This window comes from Pavona decussata, unplaced genomic scaffold, assembly GCF_977016875.1.
Source record: "Pavona decussata unplaced genomic scaffold, jaPavDecu1.1 SCAFFOLD_192, whole genome shotgun sequence".
In the NCBI taxonomy this organism is placed as follows: Eukaryota; Metazoa; Cnidaria; class Anthozoa; order Scleractinia; family Agariciidae; genus Pavona; species Pavona decussata.
This window is the reverse complement of record NW_028145601.1, coordinates 573,357-590,964: the sequence shown is the minus strand read 5'-3', so window position 1 is coordinate 590,964 and position 17,608 is coordinate 573,357. Positions and strand designations below refer to the sequence as shown.

At 40.4% G+C, this 17,608-nt stretch overlaps 4 protein-coding genes across 4 annotated transcripts; all 4 read left to right on the top strand.

Moving 5' to 3' along the window:
* Positions 1-3,698: 3,698 nt before the first annotated feature.
* Positions 3,699-4,079, top strand: LOC146462029 (protein CFDP2-like). The gene has a single exon (XM_085086201.1). The coding sequence runs from the start codon at positions 3,699-3,701 to the stop codon at positions 4,077-4,079; it is 381 nt and encodes a 126-aa protein (XP_084942327.1).
* Positions 4,080-4,307: 228 nt separating this feature from the next.
* Positions 4,308-5,929, top strand: LOC146462028 (uncharacterized). The gene is made up of 2 exons (XM_085086200.1): positions 4,308-5,740; positions 5,860-5,929. Exons 1-2 carry the CDS (start codon positions 4,308-4,310, stop codon positions 5,927-5,929), a joined length of 1,503 nt encoding a protein of 500 aa, XP_084942326.1.
* An 80-nt stretch (positions 5,930-6,009) lies between these two features.
* Positions 6,010-6,720, top strand: LOC146462027 (uncharacterized). Its single transcript, XM_085086199.1, has one exon. The coding sequence runs from the start codon at positions 6,010-6,012 to the stop codon at positions 6,718-6,720; it is 711 nt and encodes a 236-aa protein (XP_084942325.1).
* An 850-nt stretch (positions 6,721-7,570) lies between these two features.
* LOC146462026 (CUB domain-containing protein 2-like) lies at positions 7,571-17,008 on the top strand. The gene is made up of 10 exons (XM_085086134.1): positions 7,571-7,648; positions 8,528-8,579; positions 8,720-8,764; positions 10,112-10,287; positions 10,767-10,935; positions 12,028-12,387; positions 13,253-13,443; positions 14,684-14,855; positions 15,781-15,888; positions 16,472-17,008. Exons 2-10 carry the CDS (start codon positions 8,564-8,566, stop codon positions 16,618-16,620), a joined length of 1,386 nt encoding a protein of 461 aa, XP_084942260.1. The 5' UTR covers positions 7,571-7,648; positions 8,528-8,563; the 3' UTR covers positions 16,621-17,008.
* The last annotated feature ends 600 nt before the right edge of the window (positions 17,009-17,608 follow it).

Genomic DNA, 17,608 nt, shown 5'->3' with positions numbered 1-17,608 from the left:
CAAACACAAACTGTCACACTTTATATAACATTTGTTAACTTAGTGTACAGATTAAAATACGCACCAAAGCGCTCACAAAATCATTTACTTGGTTAGGAAAGTGCAGTGATTAAATGGTATGACAAAGGGAAAATTGTTATAGAAAACGGACTAATAAAATTAACGCCAAGATCGTACAGTCAGTATTGCAGGTCATTAGAAATTCAATTGCCTTGCACGCTATTTGTTGACCCTTTGAAACAGGTCAAGACAATAGCAATAACTAGTTGGGACTCAGTTAGTAACTAATGGAAGTAATTTTGGGGACTTTGACAACTGACCGCTTAACAGAGGGTGACCGCTAACAGAGGTTCGACTGTAACACCCATCTCACTTTCAGTCTTGGTTCAAGGTACGTGATAGGTGAAGTTAACTTGCTATTTGGCACGTGGATATAACAGAATGCTTTTTTAAAATTTGAATGAACATTCACCAACGTACCTCTTTATTTAGTACAGATTTCGACGCATTCCTGAGGCATAGGACAGCCCCAAGAGTGACATTTTACAACCTCTGGACAAAAGCACGACTCTTGGACCTCACCTTCGCAAAAATAACAGTTACCTTTGTAAAATAAAAAAAAAGAAAATGAAATAATTAAAAAAACAAATAAACAAACAAACAAATAAAAAAGTAGAGGTTCCAGATTGGAAGTGAATTGCTACCACATGTAAAAGCCTCAAGTGAATTGTATAAGAAAGGTTTTGACTTCTTGTAGCTAGTTAATGAGGTGCATACTGTTGGAAGCCGGGACGTTGTTCCCGTTATTTTTAATGAAATATGTAGAGTTCTAATTGCCATAAGGCTGTTAGAGATTTGCCGATGAAAAACAGAACCACGCGAAATAATTGGACTATTCCTGCAAGGTATGCAATATTGCCCATACATTCAGACGTCCATAATCTTTTGCTCTTTTACGGTAGTTACTTGATTTCTATCAGATACTGTCAGTAAAAGGAGGGATTCACTCGTTATTATTTTCCTATTCAAAGATGAAACTCCATTTACGAGCAACAGAATTTCGTTTTTTCGGCTTTACAGTTGACGCGGGTCTCCAGTGAATGCAAGAGTCATATTTTCAGTGAAATACTATTATTTCTATTTTAAAGGGCGAAAAATAATGAATAGCTCTCCAATACTGAGAATCGAACTCGGTAAGTGATTGTAGAGTTCCTCTCGACCCATTGCCCTAATCATGCACTTCATTGTTACATATGTAAAATGTCTTCTAGCCAGTACAACACAATTTATTATTCCATTTCCACAAATCATATTTCTGCTTAAAGTGTTAACTATTAAAGAGCTGTTTTATTTTCCACGCCCCTTAAACACCGAAATATATTCTTGTGCTAATTCGTTTTTACGGCTTAGAGGCCGCCGAAAAATCACTAAATTCGCGCCACCATGTCTTACTCAAGAACTCATTTTTCGTATTACGCGTTTTTTTTTTTTCGGCTAAAACACGACAATTCTTTGGACAAAAGAGAGTTAAAATACTAGAGTGCTTGACTTGTATTTTGATTTTCCTTTAAAGAAATTGAAGCACTGCTAATCTAGGGTGAAACAGCTAGATTTTGCGGCTGCGAGTCATGTTTACAAGAGCGACGATGCGCAAAAAATACTTCTCGTTGAAAATTCATATCTCTGCTACAAAGCTTACTTATCGCAAAAAATTTACTCTAAAAATGAAGCTAAAAGATTGTTTTACGAGAATAGTGAGTCATTCTTTCTGGATTGTTTAAAATCTCGGAGTATTGTTACACCGAAAAAGGCTCAAGTTATCGTTCTAACCAATCAGACCAATCAAACAATTTAAAGGAGAAGGGCCTGGGTACTGCTAACAAACATCTTACCTCCAAGCAGAAATCTCAAAATCGAGTCTCAGGACAAAATTAGGGTGGCTGCCTGGTGCGGGCAGCAATAACTAAATTAAATGAAGCGCACAGAAATGCATTTGTAATAGAAGTAGAAGCAAAGTAAAGGTTCTGAGAATTATATCAGTCTCAACCCCTAAGAAGTACAGTGATGTCAGGGAATTTACGGCGACAGCAACGACAATGCCTCAAAACAATAGGTTTAATGAGCAAAAACAATTGCTCTGTATGTGCGTTTTAAATTTTGCAACCTCACAACGCCGCAACGCCCCCACCCACCCCCCTCCCCCCGGTGCTCGCACCTTATCTCGTATCGAAAAATTACAGCGTTTGACAACAGCTTGTTTCACAATGGTGCTGTAAGTATTGATTTGCAAATTGCAGGAAGAAATTATTACTTCCTGTAACAGAACGTTAAGTAATAATATGGCTGTCAAACAGCGTAATTAAGGGTAGCTCCTGCAAATAAATATGCACGGAATGGAAGTCATATACTTATAATTATAGATTTTTTTGTGACAAACTAGATCTCCTAACCCGCATCTTTGGAAATAAAGGGGAGAGCGTCTTCCATTTTCGCTTCATCTAAAAAAGTAACAAAAAATGTCTAACCAAAAATGAGCGCCAGTGCCGGTATCAATCGAACGAAAATGTATGCTATTTAAATTTTCCCCATCCACAATTAAGTCAGTCAAAAGTGGGAAAAGACCTTGATGATTAAAAAAAGCGCTGATCACCAAGAAAACTAATCAGTTGATTTGGCGTTCCCAAGTGTCTATGCTTGAAGTTTAAATTAACTTTTGAATTGGAAAGGTTGTGCGCCAACTGTATTGTTAATTAAAACCATGAACAGGGGAACCATGTAAGTCGTTGCAAATGTTGTAGGTCACCTCGAACGTCTTTCTAAAAACAATATTTTGGTAAATGGTTACTGGTTATTTTGGGCAAGTGTTATTTTCCTACTTTCATAAATGCTGTGATATTTTGTTAGCCTATAGTTGTTAGTTTTACAATTACGAAAAGGCCATTCTCGGTTTTTCTTGGTTTATGGTCCTTTAACTGCTGCACGTTTGGCCCATAAATTAAAAAGCAAGTAACATGCGATACGAGGGAACCCAATCCAGTGTTATAACGGATGCTTTTACGAACCAAGACACCCTTCGTTTTGAAATCCTGATTTCGCTTCTACGGCCTCAGTTGTCTTTCCAGATGACATTGGTTTGTTTCGCATCCGAATTTTTTGATACGACTGTCGCTCTCCCTTTGTTTTAATTTTTTTCCAGTGCTTTTGTTCCTGTAGTTTTTTTACATTTTCTTCAGGAATTTAATTAGCCCTGCCGACCAACCGAAAATTTTGAAACCATAAGGATGGTAAATGGAGAAGAAACTGGATGGTCAAAGCTTACGGGAAATTTGCTGTACTGACCTCTATGATACTTTTTGAATGGAATCCTGGCCATGGCGATGGCGGCTGAAATAAAAACGAGTGATACGATAGCAGTGTACTTCATCTTCTCCACCCTGGGCCTGTCACCTTGTCGCGGTGGTGGAGCTTGTGTGTCTCAGTGACCCCAAGAGCTGTGCCGGTGGGGACTCAGTCCCTGGCGGGTGCAACCGTACCGGATTGGTCGAGGGACAGAGACCTGACAAAGTACAGCCCCTGGCCCCCCAGGTTGGGGGTTGGGCGTTAGGCTAATCACCTAACCTCGTAAAAAGTGAATGATTACAGAAACCTTACACATAAGAGGCAATCTACCGAATCTTGGGGGCCGAGTGGCACACAACATGACGTTCCAGAGTGAAAGCCACATGGAAGCCCTGGAACCGAGGACGCCAATAGTGCACCCAAAAACACAGTTGAGGATAGGAAACTGGAACGTGAGAACCTTGTATGCACAAGGGAGGACAGCCCAAGCGGCGAAAGCAATGAGAGAGGCTAAGTTGCAGATAATGGGTATAAGTGAAAGCCGATGGTGTGGATCGGGGAAGTTCATTCTAAGTACAGGTGAGACATTACTGTACTCTGGCAGGGACGACGAAGTTCACCAACACGGCGTGGCCATCATGCTGATCAAAGATGCGGCGGAAGCATTGACCGACTGGGCACCTGTCGATGAGCGAATAATCCGAGCCAGATTCCATTCTAGGCATGTCAAGTTAACATAGATCCATGTATATGCCCCCACCATTGACACTGACGAAGAGGCGAAAGATCATTTTTATGAGAAGCTCCAGGCAATAGTGGACAAAACACCGAAACACGACTTGCTGGTTATCACTGGTGATTTGAACGCAAAGGTTGGAAGCGATGTAGAAGGATATGAACGAGTAACGGGTAAGCATGGAGTCGGAATCAGGAACGACAATGGCGAGAAACTATGCGATTTTTGCGGCATGAATGACCTGGTGATCTCAGGTACGGTATTTCCACATAAGGAGATCCATAAACAAACATGGATATCCCCTGATAGGCGCACCTGCAATCAGATTGACCATGTGTTAATCAACAGGAAATTTAGAACATCTGTGCTGGACACAAGAGCCATAAGATCAGCTGATATCGCCAGTGATCACCACCTGATTTGTACCAAATTGAGGCTAAAGCTATCGGCAGCTCCTAAAAGACGTGGAATTAGAAGGACGAGATATGATACTCAGAAGCTGGAGAGCGGCGAGTGTAGGAGGCAGTTTCGTTTGGAATTAAGGAACAGGTTTGAGATATTGCAGAGGGAGGAGCAGGAAGATGACGAAATAGATCAGCCAGAAGCCGTGCTGGAGAAGGCAAACGACATCCTTGAAAAGACTTACAATATGACAGCAAAGAAAGTCCTAGGATATAAGGCAAAGAAAGTTAAGCCATGGATCAGTAAAGAAGCGTGGGACCTGATTGAGCAGAGGAAAGAGATAAAACTAAAACTTGATGGAACCAATTCCGAGAGACTGAAAGAAAAGAGGCGAGTAGAATACAAAGCCAAAGACCGAGAAGTGAAAAGGCAAATACGCAGGGACAAGAGGAATTGGTCAGAAGGGATAGCAAAAGAAGCCGAAGAAGCAGCAAGTATGCAAAACATGAAGCCTCTCTACAGCTTAACTAAAATGATCTGCAATGATAAACCAAGGCAGAGCACAGTAGTCAACGACAGAAATGGTAATGCCTTGACCAGCAATGAAGATAGAAGTAAGCGGTGGAAAGAGCATTTTATGGAGATACTTAATAGAGAAGAGCCAGCCGACCCGATCAATGAAGACGTCAACGAACAGCAGGACACAGCTGACATACACACGGGACCTGTGAGCAAAGCTGAGATAAGAAGGGCAATAAAGACTCTTAAGAACGGTAAAGCCTCTGGCGAAGATATGATAACAGCAGAATTACTGAAGGCAGACCTTGAATTTACAACTGAGAGAGTGAAAGAACTTATAGACACGATTTGGAGCCTGGAAAAGGTCCCACTTAAATGGAAGAGGGGACTCATTATTAAGATACCGAAGAAAGGGAACTTAAGGGAGTGTAAGAACTGGCGGGGAGTGACTCTCCTACCAGTTGCAAGCAAGATATTGGGAAGAATTATAATCGAGCGCATTCGCATAGGGATTGACCACAGGCTCCGTAAGGAACAGGCTGGATTTAGATCTGGTACAGGGACGACGGAGCAAATTTTCATCTTACGCAATATACTAGAGCAAGTGAATGAATGGCAGGCAACTCTCTATATCAATTTCGTGGATTTCGAGAAGGCGTTTGACTCAGTGCACAGAAATGGCTTATGGACGATAATGAGCCAGTATGGTATCCCACAGAAGATCATCAACATAGTTAAAGCGATGTACGATGGCTTTGAATGTGCTGTTGTCGAGGAAGAGGCAACCTCAGAATGGTTCGAGCTAACGACTGGTGTCAAACAGGGATGTACAATGTCTGGCTTTCTTTTTCTGCTTATTATAGACTGGGTAATGAGGCATACTGTGAAGGAGGAGGGAACCGGACTGAGGTGGAAATTTACATCAAAACTTGAGGACCTTGACTTCGCGGACGATGCTTTAATTTCCTCAACGCAAAGACACGTGCAGTTGAAAACAAACAGGCTGGTAGAGAATGCAGGCAGGCCTTCGGGTAAATGTCGGGAAGTGCAAAGTCATGAGAGTAAATGCGAGGAATAACGAAGCCATCACAGTGAACGGTGTGGCGTTGGAAGATGTAGAGAAGTTTGCTTACCTGGGCGCCACAGTATGTAAACAAGGGGGTGGCGAAGAGGACATCAAGGCAAGGCTAGGGAAAGCGAGAGGAGCGTTTGTGAAGCTAAACCGAGTATGGAGCTCCAGCAGTCTGTCGAGGAGGACGAAGATCGGGCTATACAAAGCATTGGTCAAACCAGTTCTCATGTATGGTTGCGAAACATGGAAAATGAACGAAAGTGATGCCAAGAAAATCGATGTGTTTCAGAACCGATGCCTGAGAAGGGTAATGAAGATTAAATGGCAAGATAAGATCAGTAATAGAGAGCTACTGGAAAGGGCTAACGTGGAGAAGTTGAGTGAAGAGGTAAGAAGAAGGAGATGGAGATTCATTGGACACATCCTGAGACAACAACCTGACAATGACTGTGTTACAGCCCTAACATGGACCCCAGAGGGAAGGAGAAAGAGAGGCCGGGCAAAAACAACTTGGCGGCGCACGGTAGAAAAAGAGAGGTCCAAAGCAGGGTGGCAGTCCTGGAGTGAGGTGCGCACTGCAGCGCAAGACAGGAATCGCTGGAAAGCCCATGTGGAGGCCCTATGCGCCACTTTGGCACCAGGGGACAAGTAACAGTACTTCATCTTGTCCGTGCAAGCAGTGAACTCGAACTGATCAATGAAATTGGCCGCAAGGAATTAAAAAGTTTAGAAACATTTCTCTGTCTTGATCTCAAGTTTTTAAATTTATTAAAGTGATTAACAGTATTTGATGAGCCTAATTTGTAGCTTTGAGATGATGAAGAGTTTTCCCCGCCCTTCGCTCTTCATCAGATTAAAAAATGCTCCCATTTTCTATTTGTAACCCTTGTCATTCAGGTGGTTCTCTTCATATAGTTGATCAGTGGCACAATCAACTTTTCCTAAGTTATGAAATCTGCTTCACATAGAAACACTGATTTTGTTTCTCTAAATGAATATAAACACTCGATCCACGTCAATCAAAGCGGCCATATCCACTCTCCGGCTCTTCCAATCCATTCGTAACTTCCTTGCTATATACCTGGATCCTTGTTTTTCATTTCGCATATTGACCAACTGAAGGTAACGTTTGGAAATAATGAAAAATGTTGTTCTTCGTCAGTTCCTATGACCAGATGCAACGCGAGTACAATATCGGTGGATTTAGTACGTACTGAGAAATTTTATGATGACTGGCTTTTTCCAATAGTCAGGTATTTATTCTTATACATTGCAAATAACGGTGCGATGCACTATGAGTTAAAGCTAAATGCACCGCGTCTGCCAGAAATATCACAAATATGGTAGGCCTCTATTCCTGTGGCTTTTGACGTCCATAGCTTATGTTACCCTCTCTCAGGTTGTGTATTAAAGGGGAATAACTCACATGACAACAATCCTTGCATCTTTACTTGATATAAAGCGTTGTGACTATTCAACTGTAAGGGCAGGGGAGAGTCACGCAACTCATTGTTTACACGCCATCGATCAGCTACGCAATCAATAATCTCCAGTTCTTACTGCAATGGATCTGAGCTGAGGTACGTACGGTTCATGCATATACACCGGCGGTATAATTAAATTTACGCGCCTCAAACGGCCATACAAAGGCATATTATCATACGTGTGCTGAAGGTGAATGTCAGTTCTTTGCCGAATAATGTTTTTAAACGTTCATATATTTCCATTCGACCGTTTGTTGAGTGGAAGATAAAATTATAATTAGGATACGTAGAACATGATGCACATGATTGAAATGGAAATATCCGCGTGCCTGATCTCCGTCAAAGCCTCAGTACTGTTTAAAAATGTCGACATTCAGTGGTTTTTCGTGCTTTCCTTACTCACAATATACTTTTAGTGAATAGGCAATAATCGAGTACTCACTGCCGGCGTGTTCTGCTTCAACAAAATTGTCCTTTGACAAATTTAAACGGTGAAATCTAGATCACCTTTTCAATTTTCTTTCGGAAAACGAAAAATTAAATAAAATGTTAAACTAGTAAATTGTAAGCCATGGCATAATGTGTTAACTTTCAATTGTCAACTTGACTTTAAGCCGATCGCTCGTAATGTCACGACACTTTATAAGGCGACTGAATTTGCATAATAAATTATTCACGGTATATGGTTTTTAAAATCCTTCTTGTTCAACATTCTCACCATTTGGCGAAATTAGTTGAAACGAAACGGACTTAAGGAGAGAGCACATAGTCTCTCGACTGCACTGAGGAATAAATGCGTTTTAACAACGTTTCACCTGTTTGGGTTTCCGAGTACTTGACTGAGCATGTTCGGACAAAAAGCTCAAAAAGGGGCCAACATATTAGAAAAGCAATTTATGAATTTTTCCATTGTCTTTCATACATTTGTATGTCAGTACTGCACAATGTAATTCAGTGTGTTATTAATATTTTTAGGCGGTGGATCACTCACCTCGACTGTATCTTAGAGCCATGTCTTGGCTTCTCGGTGAGTATCAGATCAGTTTGATTTGTAGAAATTCTTCTGAACTTACTCTGTCTTTGCTGTTGTTGGAGTATTGCGGAACTTCGTGTAACCACGCCTTCAGTACTTTGTTCTATTTATTTTATTTTATTTTGGTGAAATAGCATTTCTGGTTGTTGCTATAAAGATACAGTGCTTGTTAACTTTTGGTAAGTATATATCTGGATCACTTTTATATTCCGGCAACTGCCGCCTTAAATTGGCCGCTGGTTTAGCCATCGACACCATACACACGTTCAGTGGGGCGTGGCGCAGGGGGGGAGGGGGGTGGGGTGGAGGGATGAAGCATGATTATATCATTGATAATTATAAATTCAGAACCAGTAGTTTTACTGATTATGTTGTAACTGACGATAACAGAGCACCCATCGAAACACGTCTTAAAATAAAATATTTATAAAGATAATGGTTATTTATTTACCAACGTGATACTACAGTCGAACCTCCATGTGCGACCACCTCTCGTAAGCGACCACCTCCCGCCCAGTCAAAGCCCTATACTTGGAACCTCTCGTAGACGACCACCTCTCGTAAGAGACCGCGACCACTTTTTCAGGTGACGGCATTATAATTTTCATTGTTTTTAGTCTCTTGTAAGCGACCATTTGACGCATGATCTGATCTCCATGTTGGCTGTATGTTCTGACGCGACTCAGAATTTACGAGGAACTTTTAGTGACAACCTAGCACTGCTCGTATTGGAACTAGAAAAATGTATGCAATAAATTCTCTTCGACTGAATAATTAGATGTGTCAGAGCTGTTCCTAGAAGAGACCCCCTCTGGTTAGACTCTTGTAGGCGACCACCTCTCGTAAGCGACCACTAAATCTTGGCATTTTGGGTGTTCCCTTAAGGGAGGTTCGACTGTAGTAATTGTTTACTATTAAGGTGACACATATATTCGTTATTCGTATAATTACTCAAATGATTATAGAGATTCTGTTGATCTGATTGGTCGAGGATTGCGTCATATCCTGCTATAATCACCTCGCGCGAGGTGATTATAGCGGGAGCACTAACTTTCAAAATGGCCGCTTAGCTATTTGTTGACATTTCTGAAAAAGAAGTAAATAGGATGAAAGAAAATGCAATTCCGAAAGGCACTAAAGATGCAGCTAAGTCCGAGGTGATACTTTTCGAAGGCAAGAGATGAAAATTTTGCTTATTGTAATAAAAAACCCTTGTAAATTGCATGTTGTCGATCTCGATGACTTAACAGTTTATCGATTTCGATTGAGCATGAAAACGGCAGACTGCGCGTCTCTGTTCATGGATGCGTGACGATTTGAAACAAACAAACAAACAAACAAACAAAGAAACAAAATTGACATTTTTCGGACGGTACTTGTTTTTCTCTGATAATCACCTGAGTAATTATACTAAAACAATTATTCGCCTCAGGCTCAGTAAATATTGGTGAATATTCCCCGAGACGAATATTCACCAATATTTACTTCGCCTTCGGCGAATAATTGTTAACTATTGGTTTTTTTAGATTGTTCAAACAATGCTCTGTTGCCTTATGATGGTAATCGAGCCTTCAGAGCCAGTGGTGCGTTGACCTGCTCCTGGGTAATGGAAGTATCAGAAAACTACACGGTAAAGCTCACCATATCACAGAAAAATGTGGACTCCAGTGGAAATACAAACTGTTATAAAGACTACATACAGGTAATGACTTCATCTCATGATCAGAGCCTCCAAGTTTAAAAAATACGGTTAGCTGTGATATAAATCTGGCCGCGTTTGTTCAAAAAGTGGGTCATTATCTCTTATCCAGCTGCTAAATTGCTATCCAGTGCGGCTTTCTGGTTTGTGAATTATATACCGCTGAGACTTCAACGCAAATACAAGCACAAGTAGATTCTTCATTTTTAGTGCTGCGGCGCAGATGCCCCTAAGGTCACTTGCATTACTTTTTTCTTTAGCTTTTACCAATTGTTCACATCTGGAGAAAGATGTAATTATTCACAGTCATGAGAATGGGTCCCAACAGGAATCGATCGGATGCTCAAAATGGGAGACTGGTGACGAGCTCGGTCATTTACGTGTCCTTCGTTTACGGAAATGACGCCGGAAACGTCAAATCGCTGTTCACTGATCTTATCACTAACTTCTTTTAATATGATTTTTTTCTTTAATGGTTGAAGATTCGAGATGGTGCAAACAGCTCCGGAACTTTGGTGGCAAAACTTTGCAATTCGTTCCCGGGACCTTCAGTTTTTCGTTCCAATGGAACACATTTATGGTTGGAATACAAGTCAACCCAAGCAAGTAACTCCTTCGAAGCTTCCTTCAAGAAACAGCTGAATCCATCTTGTAAGTCACTTCGAGAAAAATCTAATCACAACTCATTTGTTTTAGTTTTCGTTCTGACCATCACAAGTTTCAAGTTCAAGTTTATTCAAAATTCAAAAATTTAGCAACAAAGAGAGACTGGCCTGCAGGTAGGGAGAGCTATTCTAGACGGGCCAGACTTACAACTGTTTAAGTTTAAATTAATATTATTACAGTTATTACAATCAAAGACAGAAAAAATAGCATTTAGGGGAGGTAAAGAAATCACGGGTAAAATTAACGAAAAACAAATATTAACTAGTTGTAACTAATTTGCGAGACCTATTTCTGTAATGCTAGTCTTTTAAAACACGTACAGATACCTTTAGTTTGAGGTTTTCAAATTGGAGAAAATCATGTTAGTGAAATTATGACTGTCATTCGATTCAGAAAAGTTGCTGTCTATCATTTTACAAACGCTTGAGATTGTGATGCTTTGTGACGCTTTATTGTACGCAGGGAATACACTCGGTTTTTTTTATAAGAACCTTTTTTATAAGAACGTCGAGGCTGAGATTAACAAAAAATTTTAAGAACGTATTAAGAACGTTCCTCAGGCTGAGAGTCGATTAAGAACGTTTTTATTTTTTTTTAATCTGTATATAAAATCAAGGTAACAAATGTAAATTAACCAAAATACTTAAGTGCACGTTTTGTTTAACATTAACAATGGTGACACACATCTCAGTTTGTCATAATCAGCATTTCTTGATACCATATCTCAACAGGCAATGCACTTTGACAGGTTTCCTGGTCACGTCCGCATTGATTTACTGAAATACATGTAGTGTAATGTATACCATGTAATTTAAGAACATCTTAAGAACTTTTTCAGCCTCAAATCGCAAAAAAATATAAGAACGTTCAGCCTCAGCTCCAAAATTAGACGTTCTTATAAAAAAAACAGAGTGTAACAGTAAATGTAACGTGTATATGTTGTCAGTACACTGAAGATATTTGAAATACTAAAAGTGCAAGAGATTTTCAATTTTTTCTAATTAAGCCTACGGCATGGTTATCAAGAAGGTGTGATTTTTTAAAAAAATCTATTGCTATTGATGTGTTAATGTTTAGTTTGTCCTAGAAATGTCATTTCGAACGGCACGTCAGGAACACTCACAAGTCCATTTTACCCGAACAACGTTCCTGACGACATGGAATGCTCATGGAACATTAATGGTCCAGTAGATTCTCGACTAATTCTCGTATTTTACCGCATTTGTCTTGGTATCTGCACAAATCCAGCGTCCCAGCCATGTGGATGCGATAGTTTAAGCATCAGTGATGTGTTCAAAGCAAGGCAAATCTGCCCGATGACTGGGATCATTCCATTCATTTCACTGGAAAACAGAATCTCTTTGACTATGGTAACAGATGAGCAGTACTCCTCCAAGGGATTCATTGCTCAGTATGGAAGCGTATTCCTGCACGGAGGTTAGTTGTCTGTTAATGTCATCGTCGTTGCTTTCAGAGGTCCGAGAACAAGCTGAGACGAGCACGATATCTGGCGGAACCGCCTCGCCTTGCGATCTTTCATGTAGCTGGCTAATTCTTCTAAAGTTTCAAATGCAGCGGGGTTCCTTAGTTATTAGTTAGTGTTCGGAGCATTGTCAGCGCAGAAGTCCCTGAATTCATCCCAGCTTCAGTGTTTCAGTTCTCATACAAAGCACACTTTAAACTATCCGGCAGTTATGAGTAACATGACTACACTGAAAATTCCCACCCCCACCCTCCTTTCCTTTTTTCATGTTTATCACTGGTCTTAAACTTAATGATTTTTAGTCAACAAATAACTTCATTACTACAATCACTACTTCGTGCGTTTATTTCAGTATGTTTTAATTGTTATCGATTCATTTATTTCTCTTGTTCCTTTATAACTTTTACGGTAAGGCCTCGTTAGTACGACCTCCGTTGACCTATCGGGCTTTTAAAAGGCCTTTTAGATAAGTAAATGACTACAAACGTTGGTGTTCGGACTGAAGATAGTGGTAGCCTGTGAACAGGCTACGGTAGGGGAGGAGAACGAAAGAAAACACCGCGAGCGAAGCGAGCCGGGGGGAAACTGTGCCGAGAGGGGACTGGAGGGGAGGAAGGGACGGCCTCTCCCCTCTGCCAGCTTTACTGGGCTCGCTTCGCTCGCGGCCTTTTCCTTCGCCGTTTCCTTCGCCCTATCCGGCTACGGGAGCCTGTTCACAGGCTAAGATAGTGGCCGTAATAATGGGGTGGTCGTCTATCAATAGCGGGATTGGCTGTCGTAAAGTTTGGTTTTCACTGTATGTGTTCATATATTCCATAGCTTGCTCTCAGATGATGCAAATGACAAACATGAGTGGATGGTTTTCCAGTCCCAGGTTCCCTTTAAATTACCCTGGCAATGTACAGTGCAGTTGGAATATATCAATTCCTTCAGGTTACACGATTTACTTAACATTTCTGGAGTTTGATGTTGAAGAATGCGGAGACAGTTGCACGTGTGACTATGTTGAGGTACATTTTATAGCTGTTTAGGACTTAATTTTGAAGTCTCAGGGAAGAAACATTTCAGCGTATTCGGCAATGACCACTCAGTTTTCCTGCACGATCAGGGACCGCAACTTAGATGGCCTGTACCCAATTGTTCAAAGCCCGATTAAGCTAATCCTGGATTAACGTTAAGTTTGATTTGAGTTTAATTGTTTATCAATAAAGATTCTTCCCAAAGATTTTTGCCCTTCACTTTTCTTATAAACGTTTCTGTACCTTAAGATAAAAATCAGCTTTTAAAACCATTTTTAGCGAGCGAGATGAAAACTTCGATTAACTTTTAATCAGGGATTGGCCTTAATCTGCTTTCGAACAACCGGGCACTGGTTACCAGCCTAGCAGGCACGGCCCTGACAGCATCGTAAACAGTCAGTTTACCGTGTATGCTCTTACCACTACTCACGAGAGTGACTTGGCAGGGGACGTTGCCCTCTGCCTCTCTTGTAGAAAGAGCGAGAGAGGCAGAAAATGAGAGTAAAATCAACGAGGTGTTCAGTATAAATTAGGTCGGACAGGTCAGTGCTGCGGGATGTAAAATAAACTTGATAACCACAACAGTTTTGGCTGCGGAAACTTTAATACAGAAAACTTGATGATTCAAAAACTTAAAACAAAAATTGCACACAGAAACAACATCAATAGCTGAAACTGAGGATCCCTTGAAAGAAAGGAACGGCAAAAAATTGTCATTAATATGTCATTAGTCTTTCCTCATAGGAAACACTGAACTGGTATAACATAATATCAGCCGGTCAGCTCAGTCTCGTTCTCGGAGTCCTCTGGCGTTTTGGTCAGCGGGCGGTCGCCAGGAGAGACTCTGGGATAATGGAACTCTTTTATCCCAAAAAACGTGGGATTTTGGTGTTAATGCGCAAACGGAAGTCGTGTAATAAAGAATCCGCTGGTCACGCTTTTGAGCCGGGAAGTTAGCGTACCTTGGCTTCTTCAAATTTGACGTAAGATGTCTAAAACCTTATGGCAGTGTTCAAGAGGGGCAGAACATACATAGAGTTTTCTGCTCCGTGGACAGCTGATCTCTGGAATATCTGTTAGATATGTGTAGCCATGGGGGAATTGTTGATTACGAATGTGCTTCAGGGATTATCCTACAGATTATCTCTGATAAATAGGTGCTTTGTTACTCAGTTACTATAATATCTCCTTAAGAAACAAGATGAAATCTGCCTTTTTCCTTCTTTAAAAGGTTACTCACGTCAAGGCCAGATTCTCCGTGAAGAAATGTGGAAGAATAGCATCAGGAGGTTGGGTGGTGAAGAATAGCTTTAACGACGATGTTGTGGTGAAGTTTAAATCTGACAGTCAAGGAACCAGGAAGGGATTCGAAGCTGTATACACTTTCATACCTTTTGATGCATGTAGGTATTGCTTGTCAAAGCACAGCCTTCACTGGGGGTATTTTGTTTTTTTTTTTTGTTTTCTCAATAATTGTTTGTTAAAGCTCGTCAGTTTAAACGTTTAGTCACCGTATTGAAATCGAAAAAACGTGGAGGGTTAATACGTTGATATCGACCTACTCCTTCGATTCTCTATCCGTTTTATTAATCCAAGAAGGAACCTTGTATGCACGTTATCACAAAAACAAAAGCAAATTTTTACACCTGCGTAGACTAATTACAGTTCCATAGAGTAGTTTAGTCACCCATACCGTGACTAAGAAACAGAAATGAACAGAAATGAAAAATTTTATCTTAACTTAAATTAAGGTTTAAATAGACTAACAAAATGATGCCTGGAGAGAATATTTGAAGATGCCGGGTATGTTGGTATAGCACTACATCTGATTGGCTTTTGCCCCAAACATTTGGGAAGAGGGAAAGTGAGAATTTCAGCTGAATTTACCCCCGAGGGGGAGGGGGGCTCCCATATAAAAGGGATCGGGGTGATCGTCGTACCTTTTAGGGGACGATTAAAATTCGTGTTTTGGTAGCCTTTAGGGTGCTATAATCTAAAACGATTTCCGTTAGGGTATGGTGGTACCTTTTAGGTTATCGAGCCGAAAAATATGAGAGGAAGTAAATGTTAGTCAACTGATTTGGTTACCTCTTAAAGCTAAAAAAATTGATCGGACCGCGCCCACAAAACAGAATTCTGGTACCTTTAAGGGGTTCTTGTCAAAATTTCCGACGATCACCCCCGTCAGTTTCATATTGGAGACCCTCCTCCCAGGAAATTTAACTAACTTTACACAAATCGACTTCATGGCACTACAAATACAACGAAATCAGTAAAACCCGGTATTAGCTGTAAATTGCTGTTGAAATGTCTATTGTTATCTTTTAGATGGGTCAGTTCCTTCGGCGTATTGTCCGTGGACGGAGACAACTTCTACCACTAAAGAGCCAACGGTTATCACAGAAAAGGATGTCAGTACGGACAGCATAAAAACCGGTATGGACTAAGCTTTAATTAGTAAAGACACTGACGTTGAACCATGTCCAGAACCAATGCCGAAAACAAAAATGCCTGCTAAGTAACCTGGGCATAGGAAAACGGCCAAATTATGCATTAACAACAAATGAATCAAAAATACATTGAGTTGAGCGAGATGTTCGGAATAAAGAATACATATAGCCCTTAGTCTTTCAGTCATTTAATGATGGCACCCATTTTGTCCTCTGAAAGGATGAATATGCTTTAAAATCTCATTACAACTAAAATCACCATAGCAAAAAGACAATACTAAGTATCATGAGAGGTTAGTCAGACAGATTTTACTGACAATGGTAGTGCAAAAAACATGTTATTTTCATTTGTTTATGTACGCTCTAATGAATGACTGACAAATGAAGGTGAGATTGGTTAGGCTCGGTCTTTTTGAGAACGAGAAGATTCCGGTTAATCTTTTATCGAGATTTATATGTTTGTAGTCCGTTTCGCTCTGTTTAGCAAAACCCAGACGAGTAGCTAGTAATCACGTACACCAAACTAGATATCCATTATGGTGTAGTGAATTTTCATCTTTTTATTTCAGCTGTTCAACAAACAGGTACGCCATCTAGTGAGGACGCCACGTCCACAGATCCGCCCAAAGAAAGAAATTCGGTAGAGAGAATGGATTGGAGAAGTTTCTCAAGTTTACTTGCAATTTGTGCATTTAGTGTGCTTTGGTTACCAGGTTAAAGCGGACATTTTCACAAAGAAGCGCATGTATTTATTCATTATGACTGTATCATCGGTCCCTTTTAACCACTTTATACTTGTGAAAACATTAGCAGAAATCCTCCGACGTCCAAACTGAGAACTATATTTACTTCAATCAGTATAGATATTGACCCTCGTCAGCGATGCCATACCAGTGAAGTTTGCACACGATCAGTTTCTTGCAGTTCTAAATCCAACACATCGATAATAAGCGTTTGTTTGATTGTTTTGTATTTTACTTTTAGGATTACTTGGCTTTGGATTTCTTTCACATTTTAGTCATATATTTGTACGTTGATGTAATCAGGGCTCTCAGGTTGAGAGCGCTCACAATGGTGAAACTTATTTTATTAAATGCAGTTTAGAGTCTGGAATCCGTTTCTTAAAACTTCCGAACAATTTTTGAGCTCAAGAAGATGTATCAAATCCGTTTCCTGTCTATTAGTCAGGTGCTTTTTCGTACAAACTATCCCAATGTGTCCTTTAATCTTGTAGGTTTTCAACGCTTTAGCATTCAATTTTTTCTGAAGTGCACAATTAATGCCTGAAACTGGTTTTCGGGCGTTTCGAGAAACGCATCCAAGCTCTTAAGACTTTTAACACTTGATCAATAGGCTATTTCAGTTGTGTCAGCTTAGTGACCTAGCCTTCAAATGGAAGCGAGGCTGGAGTTGTCTGTTTTGATACAAACCTCACTGCTTTTCATATGAAAATCGTGTTGTCCCTAAGCCGGCTAACTAGTTTTCATTGTCATATGAAAAGCACTACCCAAGGTTCGTATCAACAGATACAAACTAAAACGCCAGCTCACTAAGAACACCACCGTAAATGGGCTATTGCCCTCCGTTTTTGTTGCACACTAGCACGCTTTAATTATCACTCCAGAAAATAGCAAACGGTGACTTTTTGATTCCGGCAGATCGTTTTATTCAGGTTCGACTGGTTCAGTTATAGTTAAAAAATAAAT

What these genes read in the sequence shown, in the direction of transcription:
- LOC146462027 (XM_085086199.1), top strand. Translation starts at nt 6,010, where the DNA reads ATGCAGGCAGGCCTTCGGGTAAATGTCGGGAAGTGCAAAGTCATGAGA.
- LOC146462026 (XM_085086134.1), top strand. An exon ending in GTTATAAAGACTACATACAG is followed by an intron (nt 10,288 to 10,766) that starts GTAATGACTTCA and finishes TAATGGTTGAAG; the next exon opens with ATTCGAGATGGTGCAAACAG. An exon ending in GCACGTGTGACTATGTTGAG is followed by an intron (nt 13,444 to 14,683) that starts GTACATTTTATA and finishes CTTCTTTAAAAG; the next exon opens with GTTACTCACGTCAAGGCCAG.
- LOC146462029 (XM_085086201.1), top strand. Translation starts at nt 3,699, where the DNA reads ATGACGTTCCAGAGTGAAAGCCACATGGAAGCCCTGGAACCGAGGACG.
- LOC146462028 (XM_085086200.1), top strand. Translation starts at nt 4,308, where the DNA reads ATGAATGACCTGGTGATCTCAGGTACGGTATTTCCACATAAGGAGATC. An exon ending in ATCAACATAGTTAAAGCGAT is followed by an intron (nt 5,741 to 5,859) that starts GTACGATGGCTT and finishes TGCTTATTATAG; the next exon opens with ACTGGGTAATGAGGCATACT.